This window comes from Morone saxatilis, unplaced genomic scaffold (genome assembly GCF_004916995.1).
Source record: "Morone saxatilis isolate NCDOM2014 unplaced genomic scaffold, NCSU_SB_2.0 Contig18, whole genome shotgun sequence".
In the NCBI taxonomy this organism is placed as follows: domain Eukaryota; kingdom Metazoa; phylum Chordata; class Actinopteri; family Moronidae; genus Morone; species Morone saxatilis.
The window spans coordinates 12588302-12601143 of NW_023339740.1; the positions used below are offsets into that span (position 1 = coordinate 12588302).

Genomic DNA, 12842 nt, shown 5'->3' on the forward strand with positions numbered 1-12842 from the left:
TTTCTCTTTAACTTGTTTCTCTTCGCTGACCGGGTTTTTTTTTGCGAGAACCCCCCCAATGCCCTGCGCACAGTGCTGTTCGTCTGAGCTTTTGGATACACTCTCTATGCCTTGGCAGTTCATGACTCTTTCACCTATATCGACCAAACTCCTCGGCAGCAAGCAAAGGCAGTCAGTCCAGCATTAAACGTCCGATATTAAACAACACGGAACAACTGAACAGCAACATCGACCTACTGGCAAACATGGACAACAGCCCTGGTGGTAAGTTCAGCTTCATACTCTACTGGATGTGTGTTTTTAATTTTATTTTTAGCTCTAATGCATTGAAAAAGTGTTTGATTCATTTAAAAGAAACAGGCAACGGTGCATCATGGGGGCAGATGCCTTTGCACTTCTCGTAGCCTACATATTAAGACTTATTCTGAGATAGAAATGTTAAAGGTGAATTCTGAGGATGATTTCTTAGCTCTGTCCATGTTATATACATAGACAAAGCGGGTATGCATTGGTTCATTTGTTGTTTTATCCCGTCCACTGTGTGTTCATTTAAAGCTGTGTTTAATGCACCTAACAGTAGACAAGACCACATGTATCAGCTATACAGTTTTGCTGTATTTTCAGACCCAATGTGCAGCTTTGGGGACTCTCACTTGCAGTCACTCTCTCGGGGATACTACACTCTACTTTCAGTGGGAATGTTACACGTTTTGAACTGTGTCTCGGCTGTGTAACGTGTGGCACGTTGCCAGCTGCTTCTGGGATGTAGACAGTTGAGTTTTGAGAGAGCCGAGGACGGAGAGGGAAGTCCTCTCTCGTCAGTCTTTGCGGCGGATTTCCGATTCTCTGCATGTAAACAAACTCACGTGAAGCGCGACCCTGACACCGGGCACGTTCTCTGTCGCCGCCCATCTCGCTTATCTGAACATTATTGTCTTTATTCTCATGTTGTCAGATAAAGTGAATCACACACACACACACACACACACGCCCCAGCTGGGTGCTGTAGTTTTGGATGAAGTTTCTAACTCGTCGAACAAATACCGACTGACGCATTTATGAGAGCGAATTACTACTTTGTTGCAACGTGTGAGTCATTAACTTGGCTGCTTTGTGATAGCTTCCCCCTCTATAACACGTGTGAGTGGGCTATGTCAAGGAGCAGTCAACCCCGATGAGTCAAAACAACCTGTGCCAATTTTTTTTCTTTTCTTTCTCCATCCGTAGCAGAGCTGGGAGTAAAGCTCCAGATCTGCTCGGACCTGAATCATGATCTAAATGTGTTTCAATGGGGAGCTGATGATGAATAAACCGAGCGCACATCACATCTAATAAAAACCAGTCGATATCAGATTGAAACCATTTCCCGGTAACTCAAATATTTCATAGATTAAATATTGTAATGGGATTAGTCAGGCAGTATTTTATCCTATAGTGGAACTTATACAAACTGAACCGCCAATAAAATGCTAATAGAAATATATGAGCGCTAAAATACAGGTCGATTCTACAATGAATAGGATGCAATATGATCGCAAGCTGTAAAGTGGACATGTACCGCGAGATAAAACGGATTAACGAAGCAGTGATAATAGGTTGGACAGCAGGCAGACATTATTATAACGTCCTTGAACAGCGGGTGACCATTATGACTGTCATTTCTTCTCATCCGCTCAAAGCCCGGTGCACCCTGGGTAGAAACAGTCGTGATAATGTTGGGAATCATGCGCCTGATTTTTAATACGCAGTTACCCCGCCTCGAGCTGACAGCACGTGTATTCAGCACCAGTGTCCACGTGCCGCTCTCGATTCCCAAGCACCCGCCCCTCTCCGCCGCGCGCACTCTGCTCGCGCTCAGCCTGCACGGGGATTCCTCCTGATAGCTTGGTCAGTGGGTCAGAGAGCTTTAGCAGCCCTTTCCTTCGTCCCTGTTACTATAACTGCTGTGAAATGTTGAATAGTGATCGCGGAGTGTCATATTAAAGTCGACTGTGAGTGTTTGGTGTCTGAAATGACATATTAACCTACATTCAACCTGGGTTTTAGGTGACATGGCGAACCAGTTCCTGTTTTTACCTTGCATACGCACCAGCATTTATGTCAGTGGTGGTGTAGTTGCAACACCTTTCAATGCCCTAAATAAAGCATTTGTAAAGCAGGTGTTGAGCAATAGCATTGTTCACAAAATACACGTCGGTACAAGTTGACAACATACACAGATGAATTCAGTTTATCATAGATAAAGCTGTTTTAATTCAGTATTAATGTGGAATATTATGACTAGGCTGTTTTTGTAGACTGCTAGTAGTCCTCATGTGACATGATTCATAGAATAGGCCCTAATTGTTGTCTCTTTTCTACAAACTGTGTTAGTTTTATAGCAGTCAAATAAAAGATAAATGCATTAAAAAGTCACCAGTACATACTGGAATCATCAGTCAGTGAGTAAAATCAATATGAATCCACTTTAGGATATTGCAAGGCATTCTGGCAAAAGTAGGCTCTCCCTCCAACTTTATAGGTTCAAGATTAAACTGTAATTACCATAAAGTATAATAATTCTAAGTATATCTCTGTGTCTGCAAAAGGGATGATGGGCGTGACCTTGTGGTAACGTGACTATAGCGTAGTTTTTGAAAGATTGTCAAGGATGGATGCTTCACAGGTGTCATACTTGCTAACAGGAACAATAAACTTAATGCTGAGCTCTGGTGCCAGTCATGAAACCAGATTCCCTGTAGCTGTCAGCTTGACAGACGATCACGCAACTAGCTAATTCACATTAAAAGCCAAGCTTGATTCGGGTGACAGATAGTATTTCTCATGGATTGAGTATATAACCTTCTACTTCTAGTCTATTACGTATTACGTAAGACCTCTTTAAACTTTTGAGCTACAGACCTCCTTAAACACAAGTTCAAACGGAAACAATGATTGCATGCAATGTTTCTTTATCCAGCAATAAAAAATAACTCTGGGTTCATGTCACATAAAGCAAATTTTGCCCTCGTGCCTTCATAGAACCATCCTCCTTCATAGTGCTTCATAGACACATGACATGAGGCCAGCTGTTTCACGTGGAGCGAGGCTTACTGCCCATGCACAGTTGTGAATGTAAGTGGACACACTAGTTGGAGTTAAGAGGGGGGAGGCGTCTCCCCCCCACCCCCCTTCCCTGCCCCGGACATGATATGAGCACGATGCCTATACAGTCTGCCTGCCATGCATGCATGTGTGCATGCCCAGGGGTGGGACTACATGAGAGGGGAGGTCATGGAGGAATGGCAAAAGGAGAGGGTGGTGGAGAGTTTTGTTTATTCTGTCGTTCTTATGGCTCTGTGTGTATACACAGGTCACATGTTTCAGCTTGTGCCTGAGTACAGCAGGGATGATCTTCCCAGAGCTCGTTCTGGCATCCAGTCAAACCAGATTCCAGGAAATGGTTACAGGGAGGAAGAAAATAAAATGTTTTTACTCCGGGCGGGTGGAGATTGTGAATGTTTAAAGTGGGTTTGGCGTTTGTGTGACAGTAGGGTGTAACCCTGTCCTTTGCAGGTGATACACATGTCCATAAAGCTTTATCTTTCTCACACAAACAAACAGGAAACATGCACAGGCACATAAAGTCACAGTCTGATACCGGACCTGCCACTACATGCCGTCAGGCCACCAGGGTACCTTGCATTCAGTGTTGACACGTGTGAGCAGTGGAATTAAGGAGGCACTTAGAGCTAAACAGAAACGCAGCACGTGTTTTCTCAAGGAGAGAAAGCACAAGAGACCAAGGCTTTTTCTCAGATGATTCAAGGTCCTTTAGAGGAAACGCAAGACAATCCAAGGGTTTTGTCAATACTTGAGATAACACTGCCACAGTAAGATACACAGTGACCTGTTGTGCAGAAGGGCACGCATCTGATGAAAGCTGTGTTACAGATCTGGGTTGTTTAATCTGTCTGATAATGACCCACGATCATGATCATCACCATAGGAGCCAAGTGACGCAGATTGTGAATGAAGAATGTGAAGCATGCTATTTCTGCACATGGGAAACATTTCAGTTGGCAGGCTCTTAAGATATTTAGACACCTGACACAGTGATCTAATATCAAATAAAGCAGGGCAAACTCTGAACTGAAGATGAGGATCATTAAGGGGACCACTAAAAGGAGCAGACATAGATAAATTCTTGAAATCATGAATGTCTGTAATAATAGAGATTTGGTTCTCATCCCTGTTTTATTATTATTTATTATCATGGTTTTGTAAATTAGAAGAATTCTGTCAGCCAATAAAAGTGGGCAAATGAGTTTCAGTGGGTTTGCATTTTACCATCCTTAAATACCGGTGATATAAAAGCATAATAAAATGCTCACTTGAAATAACTAAAACCCTCCGGCAAATTATTTTGATGTGTCAAAATAGTGACCGGCAACAACGTGACTGTACAGTTTCTAGTGGAATGCAAAGACTTAAGGTCTACGTCTGTAGTCACAGCATTAAAGCCGTCTCTATTCCAAACGTGATCAGCCCTAGCGCTTGTTATTGTACTGCTGCTGTTGTCTACACGGGACTGCGCAAAGAGCCTTGTGAGCCGGGCGGGAACTGTGTCAAGAGTCCATGTGAGCTCCCGGTCAGGTGGCTGGCGGATAGATGGGTCTGCAGGCCCGCAGCCAAAACGGAGAGGGAGGGAGGGAGAGAGGAGGTAGGAGGGGAGGAGGATAGAGAAGAAGGGAGGGGGCGGAGGCAGGGAGTGGAGGAAAGACTCAGTGCTGAAAGCAAGCAGGCAGGGAGCTGGCTGGCTCAGCCTGCACGTGAGGGGCAGTCTTTCATCTTGCAGGGAAGAACACTGTCTGCAAAACAAGGGGGGCGGGTGGGTGCTGTGCTGAGGGGTAATAGGGCATTTCCGACTTGATGTGACATCCCTAAACAAAGGCCTGTTTATAGCCTGTTTATGGCACTGATTGTGAATGTATAGTGACTTTTGATAAGCATTTTATGGTGTTTATGTGATGTGAAGTACCCTTTGCTCATACATTGTATGTATTGTATTTATTTATGGCTAAATAACCCGTGTGTGGGTGTTAGTTTAACCAACAGATAATGGTATTTATCTTACCTGGTCATTGTGGATTTAGCATTATTTATTCACATAACACTCACATAAGGCTTCCAAGGTAGTATCACTTTGAGGTAAAAGCAAAACACGCCCGTTTGCATGACAAAGCCTTTTTTTTCAATTTGATTATCTAAAGAATAGAAACCGAAAGACTCTCTACAGATATCCAGGTCAGAGTTGTTGTTGTTCTAGCTTTGACATTTTTTCTAAATTATTCATCAGATCAAATTTCTGTTGTCCCAACATGATCAGGGTTTTTTGTGTGTTTTTGGACATTCGCCAAGTAAGCTCACTGAATCAAAGTAGAGCATTGCTCAATACTTGCACTCCCACTCACATTGTACATGTGAACACCGACCTAGATGAAGATCAGTGAACTGAGTTTTTTGCCCCTGTCTGTTCCTCCAGGTGGTGTTATCTTGTACGCTGGCTCGTCCGGCAGTGCCAGTCCGAGTCCTGGCAGTCCTTCAAGTGGATACCAGACCCAGTCGCCCTCCTCCCACTCGCAGCCTTCATCCCCAGAGGGTGTCTCCTTTCAGGAGATTGGGCCCCTGAAGCAGAGAGGGGAACAAGGGGGAGGGACTCCTTCCCCGCGAATGGTCTTCCAGTTTCCTGAAGTAAACAATGCTCCCGTTGCCCAAATAACAACGGTATCATCGGCAACCTACAACCATCCCACGGTAGCCAAAAGACCTTGTGGTTTCACTGGCACATTCACCAGTAAGTACCTACTCACTTCCCTCCTTCCTGTTTTCCTCTACGTTAACCAGCCAGCACTTTGTCATTGTATTTCTCTCTCTGATGATGGATGTGTGCCTCTTTTATAGAAACCGGAGGTATGGTGCTTCTGTGTAAGGTGTGTGGGGACATCGCATCTGGTTTCCATTACGGCGTACACGCCTGTGAAGGCTGCAAGGTGAGCCCCAACAAAGATAGCATTATGTCATGTCTTTGTAGATACAAGCACACACATTGGCACAAAAAAACACTCTTCTAACTCTTTATTCTTCTTGTCTCTCTCCAGGGGTTCTTCAGACGCAGCATACAGCAGAATATCCACTACAAGATGTGTGTAAAGAATGAAAAGTGTCTCATCATGCGCATGAACCGAAACCGGTGCCAGCACTGCCGCTTTAAGAAGTGTCTCTCCGTGGGCATGTCCAGAGATGGTGAGAGACTGTTAATGTCCTTAAAAAAGATATTTAGACATATGGCAACTACAACTGAAATATATTGGTTTTCCCAGTGTAGAGGAGAAGATTTCATTGATGCAGGGTCACATGGAGAGTCAGATGTTAGACAAAAACAAAAATTGTTCTCACGCAGGTCTCACTTCTCGTGACAGAATTTCATTTTCTTTTCATCTTCTTCTCTCTCATTCCCCTCCTTTTGTCTTTTGTTCCCCTCTGTCTTCCTCTCTCCCTTGCCCTGCTGTCTGATTTATGGCGAGAGGAGCTCTAGAGTCCCAGTAGTCATCAGTCATGGAGAAACTGTGACAAATATTGTTTATTTTGGGAAACTGGGGCACAAAGTTGTTGATTACCAAGAGTGTTCACCAAGATGTACAGTCTTACCTATTTATTTTTTCAACGCTGACATTTACAAACATTCATACGAGACATAATGTTATTCTGTCCTATTAATAATAAATACCTACAGTGCCTGACTTTAAATTAAAATAATATTAACACATTTAATCTGCTCTACTGCATTATTTCACCGCAGGACTCTGATCTCTCAGGATTCGGCTAAACTAGGTGATAATAAATCATGGTTTTTCTGGAGCAAACATTTTTAGCTGACCCAAAAAAAGCCAAAATGCGGCAGTAAAAAAGTCACCTGCTAATTCATCAGATCACAACAGTAAAACTTTGGTATTATTAACCACATTTAACATGTTTTCACACAAATTAAATAAAACAATTTTTATTGCTTCTAACTCATATTTATAGACCCACAAAGCCACTTTTCACTTCGATGTCATGGCTTCAGCTTGACAACATGATACCTGCTCGCAAAACAAAATTTTGATCAACAACATTTTTTTTCCACCTTCAAACATTTCTTCACCTCTCCTACCTGCCTCCCGTGTCTTTTTGACCTTTCCACTTTTCACTCAGTCTGTCACTTTGCTAATGACATCATGTTCAACGCTGTTAGCCCAGTGACCTACTTCCACAGAAGAAGAGAGAGCGAGTGCTCAACTACAAGACAGAAAAGCAGAGAGAGACTGGGGGAAGGTGGTGTAGCATACAGCGCGCTATAAATAGGGCTGTCAGTGGAGGTGCAGAATTGAAAAGGGGGAAGGGAGGATTGGAAAGGCCTGGAGAGGAGGATGAGGCTTTCAAATGAGATGAGGGCTTAAGTGTCTGTATTGTGGTGAAACAGCTGTGATGGACACAGAATAGTCAGGAACTGTAGAGAGGTCTCAGGATTAGTAATCCCCATAGAGATTACCGTTTGAGTGTCGGATGTAAAATCTGTATTAGGACAAGAAGTGGTCATTTCTCTATATTGTTTGAATGTGAAAATAACTGAGTGTTTTTGCTGTTCAATGCACTAATTCAGAGCCTGCCAGTAAGGAGCTGGCAGTGATAATCAATGCTTGATGCCAGTAAATGCTAACAGAGAATGCTCTCTTCTTGTCCTCAGCTGTGCGTTTTGGGCGAATTCCCAAACGGGAGAAGCAGAGACTATTGGATGAGATGCAGAGCTACATGAACAGTCTCAACGAATCAGCTTCCATGGAAATGGAGGTGTCACCTCCTCCTGATGCCCCGTGCAGTCCACAGAACCAGACGAATGAAGGAGCGGGCTCCATATCGCAGTCTTACCGCGGCAACTTGATGAACGACGAGAAACCACTCAAGATGGCCGCCGGCAACAGCAACATTGGCACTTCGTCTTTCCAGAACAGTTCAGTACAGGAACCTTCCATGTCGCACTCAGCAACCCAGACTCAACACACAGTTCAGGGGGAGCAGGTGAACCTGACAAGCTACCATGTCTCCACAAACTGCCCTGTTGGCTCAACCAACAATGAAAACTCCACTAACACTAACATTGACAACGCCAAGTACACCTACTCCTCCAATCAGAATCAGTGCCCCTTCAGTGGCAGCATGTCATCTCAGTCCTACTCCTCCAATCAGAACAGTTACCAAGCCAGGGATTCCCAGAACCAAAGCCCTTGCCCTTGGAAGCTGAACGGAGGAGCCAAAGTGCTGGTAAGACTTTTCTCTTTACTTTCTTTTTTTCTTTTTGAGTATGTGAATAGCAATCAATGTAATGTACATAAAAAGTCCACAACACACCTTTAATTTCTTCTCTCTGTCTCTCCTGCAGGCATGTCCACTCAATTCGTGTCCCGTGGCTCCGGCCAGTCGCTCCAGTCAGGAGGTGTGGGAGTCTTTCTCCCAGTGCTTCACCCCTGCTGTTAAAGAAGTAGTGGAGTTCGCAAAGAGCATCCCGGGGTTCCAGACTCTTAGCCAGCATGATCAGGTCATGCTGCTCAAATCTGGCACTTTCCAGGTACGTCCAGTTAAATTTGTGGGTGGGATTGTGGTAATTTTTCTTTACTTCCTTTCTTATCCTTTTGGAGTCTATTCTGGTGCTGACCTGGTCTGATTCTATTCACAGGTGCTGATGGTGAGGTTTTGCTCACTGTTTGACCCTAAGGAGAGGACAGTGACGTTCCTCAACGGGCAGACCTACTCACTGGCATCACTGAGGGCTCTCGGCATGGGCTCCTTACTGGACGCCATGTTCGAATTCAGCGAGAAGCTTGGATCTTTGGGTCTGGAGCCTGACGAGATGGCTCTTTTCATGGCTGTTGTGCTTGTTTCTGCTGGTAAGAGTCAACACTGAAACATACATGTACACAAGCACAAACTCATGCATGTACATAAGCAGATACTGTATGCACATATTTCCTTGAGTCTAACGTCCAAATTTCTCCTCCTTTTCTCCAGATCGATCTGGTATCGTTGAAGTGGGAGCAGTGGAGCAGCTGCAGGAGAATCTAATAAAAGCGCTGCGCTCTCTCATCACCAGTCGCCGCCCAGATGACAGCACACTCTTCCCAAAGTTGCTGCTACGTCTGCCAGACCTGCGCACCCTGAACAACCATCACTCTGACAAGCTTTTAGCTTTCCGCATAGATCCTTGAGTTCAGAGAGCTAAGTCTGACTGAGGTATCTGCTTTGGGGAGCCTCCCTGCGTCCCCATGCAAGCGTGGCCTGCCACATACAGTACACTGGCCTATGCATGATGGACAGTTGTTGTGGGAGCTGTGCCAAGTCTGGTGCTATGTCAAAAAAAATATCAGTGAAGGATGTAGGCACAGCTGGAGGTGGAGGCTTCTGAACCCAAACCGATTCCTCCTCCAGTCGTTTTTCACGATTGCTTAAAAAAAACTATCAAAACATAGACTGTGTTCTTCCTTGGGTTCTTCGAGTCAACATCAGACCACCAAGTCATCACCTCTCCCTCCTGGAGTTTGTCAAAGCCAGTTTTCTGTTCTGAAGACCAAAAAGAAGAAAGAGTCTGTTGTTCCTCGCTAGACTTTGTCCTCCTATCCCAGCTCAAAAAGCTAACAAGAGGGAAGCACATACTCCCACCCAGAGAAATAGGAACATGTACAAACATTCACCAACAATGATTTCTTGCATTCATATTACAACGTGTAAAGGGCACTTCCATACATTCAGAAGACCTCTTAAATCAATATATCACATAGCAATAGAAATGTCTGATACACAGTTGGGACGATGGTTAGAGTATGCCCTGTTGAAATGACATAAGCTATTTTCATAACATGTCACCATGTGGGAAATCTTTATGAAAATCACCCATTTGTGATTGAGAAATGTATAACATTTTTAAGAAATGAGAGTAAGTTGCATTGTATTTGTATGCGGTAATCAGGGAGAAATTATTGGTCATTTTAGACCATGTCTGATGGGTTATATGTTGAGGTGTTTTGTTGTACATATTGTATATAACCCTTGTTAGTTTGCAGATTCTTGGATATGTAAATGAAGTTAGTCTTGAATTATTGTATGATGTCACAAATAATAGATTGCTCTCCAGACTGCAAAGTGAAAGCAGCATTTGAACCATGCGCTCCGAGTATAAACTTTTTATTTGAAGATATATAATTGAAATAAATGTGTTGTCAACTGACTGCATCACCTTGTGAATATTTTGTAAATGTTTTATGGTTACACCATAGAGTACCATTATTAAATGATGTTATATAGCATTTTTCCTTGTGCCCATCTTTTTTCCATTTCCTTCCTGAATGTGATGTTACTGTCAGTATTGCCGAGACATACCATGGAGCCGTAGCCTAGCAACAGAGGCAATCAGCCAATCGTGCTCCAGGTCTTAGAGCCATTAGGGGCTTTATTACTAACAAGAAACGCCACTTGATTTTTTTGTGTGTGATAACAAGTAAATGTAATTTCAAAGAGCGTTGCACTTCAATAAATACAAGGTGACGTCCTTTGCCACCGTCACACAGTGACAGAGCATAGAAAACCAGCGGCCATTGAGAGGGAGACCTTCAACTGAGGTGGATTCTGTCCAGTGCTATATGCAAATATGACACTGTAGGATCATTTGGGACATGAGTATGCAAATACTCTGGAGGTACAATAGTCAGGATGGCAGACAGCACAAGGAGAAGCCCTCACTTGTTCTATCTCTACAGTCGACTGGAAGGCCTGGGGAAAAAAACCTGCTGGTATAAAGGTTGGGGAACATTTTCCATAAACAGCAACTCTGACCTTCAGAGGTTTCCATATCATCCGTACATGTTTTTGATTTATATGTAGATACCTTACTGCTAATATGAGGCAAATACATATACCAAAATAGTAGGGATTCATGCTAGAACGACTCATATCCACCAGTACGTTCGTTTTAGATCAGCAACCGGATAAAAGCAATAAATCTCCTCCACATCAGGTGATTCTGTGGCAGTAAAACTGTCTCTAAGCAATAGCAGGTATCTAGCTCCAAGAAATGAAAAATGATGCATCAGCCAAAAGCTGCCGTCTGCCCTCCATTTATCTGAACTCAGACAAACTTTTATTCGCCAAAAAAAACCCCACTGAAAGTCTTCTACAGCAAGCCTGACTATTGTCTGTGCTGTTCCAGTCATTTCTATGAATCATGTTGAGGTCTTCACATGCCACCTACTGGACAGGACGAGAAAGACATTACTGAAACCAAATGTCCCACCTGACAAAATCAATAATACGACTACACAACAATGTAAATAAATGTAATGACAGAGGTGTGTAACGTTAAACAACAAAGAGTCAGCATCTCTGTGGTGTATCAAAGTGCATCTCAAAGGACTTAGACCAGGACCAGAATACATGAGGTCCAAAGTTCATTGTTGACCTTAAAAACATGTTTAGAAGACAAATCTCACGAGGTTAGTTTAATAGCTGATCTGCTTTTGATCACATCACATGACCTTCACCAGCAGACTGTAGATATTCAAATTTTTTTTTTTTTTTTAAAGGAACCTTATGGTGGGTTATTTTATCCATTTCTAACATGCTATCCTTCCTGTATAATATTTTATACTCTTACTCATGGAAAGTCTTTTCAGTGTAACTTTCTAATGCCAGCTACAAACAACTATAAACAAATGTGTCAAAATAGTGTTTAATATTCAGTTAATAAAATGCTAATGAATGATTAAATATGTGCTGACTGAAGTTGAATAATAACAAAAGCGTGTCCACTTATCCATTATTTTTGTTTAGTCTGAAGGTCAGGTTGAGACTAAGAAGTGAGTGTGGATTATGTGTCGTCACTATCAAACGTAAAAGAGACGTGATGCATTTTGTCGGTCTTATCTGTCTGGTCCAAAGGTCCTGTTACTTCCCTGGTTATTTGAGTGGCAATATTACCACCTACTGTGTGTCTGGCACAGGTTCCTTCTTGAAGCATACACTAAAATATACTTGTCTGCTGATGCCATCTAGTGGCTACAACAGAGAAGTACAAATACTTTAACATGTTTTATGGACCGATGATTGGAGGAATTTTTATCTGCATACGCTTTTGCAGTGTAATAAAAGTTATATTTGATTCACATCTTTATACCATTTAGTGTCAGAATGTGTTTATTCTTGTCTTCCACATTATTTTGTGTGGCCTGAAGCAGTAGTGTAAGAGGTATTCAGACGTGTTATTTAAGTAAAAGTAGTTATGAAACTAGGGTTAATACATAGCACATTGTAGCAATATGAAAGTCCTGCAATATCAGCAACATTTACTTAAAGTATCAGGAGTAAAGGTACTCTTGAAACCTTATTAGACCACATTAGAGAGAAAATCCAGCTGCCTACTACTATATTAACTGTATAAATTGTCTTTAAAGGCCTTTACATACTGGGGGGTGTAACCAGCCAGACATGAGCCCTCCTTATTTTTAGTCTATACTGCCTATAATTCTAACCACCAGTTCTTTGTACCAATTTAGGTTATATGCAGTTATTTACCTACCTCTATTCATTTGTGTTTTTCTTTCCCTCTTCTAGTTTTAGATTTTTTATTTTGTTGTAAACCAACTTTAATGTCATGTTAGCACTGCCATTGTGAGCTGTTATCCCTTTTTGTTGTTGTGTTAAATAAAAATCCATTAACACTAGTAAAAGTACTGATTCTGCAGAGTAGTGGTCCAGGTTTGCACAGATCTTGGGAG

At 42.6% G+C, this 12842-nt stretch overlaps 1 protein-coding gene across 1 annotated transcript; it reads left to right on the plus strand.

Annotated features, from left to right (window-relative positions):
* Positions 1-245: 245 nt before the first annotated feature.
* nr1d4b (nuclear receptor subfamily 1, group D, member 4b) lies at positions 246-9573 on the plus strand. Its single transcript, XM_035662045.1, has 8 exons — positions 246-264; positions 5525-5836; positions 5944-6032; positions 6141-6285; positions 7769-8343; positions 8462-8647; positions 8756-8966; positions 9088-9573. Exons 1-8 carry the CDS (start codon positions 246-248, stop codon positions 9282-9284), a joined length of 1734 nt encoding a protein of 577 aa, XP_035517938.1. The 3' UTR covers positions 9285-9573.
* The last annotated feature ends 3269 nt before the right edge of the window (positions 9574-12842 follow it).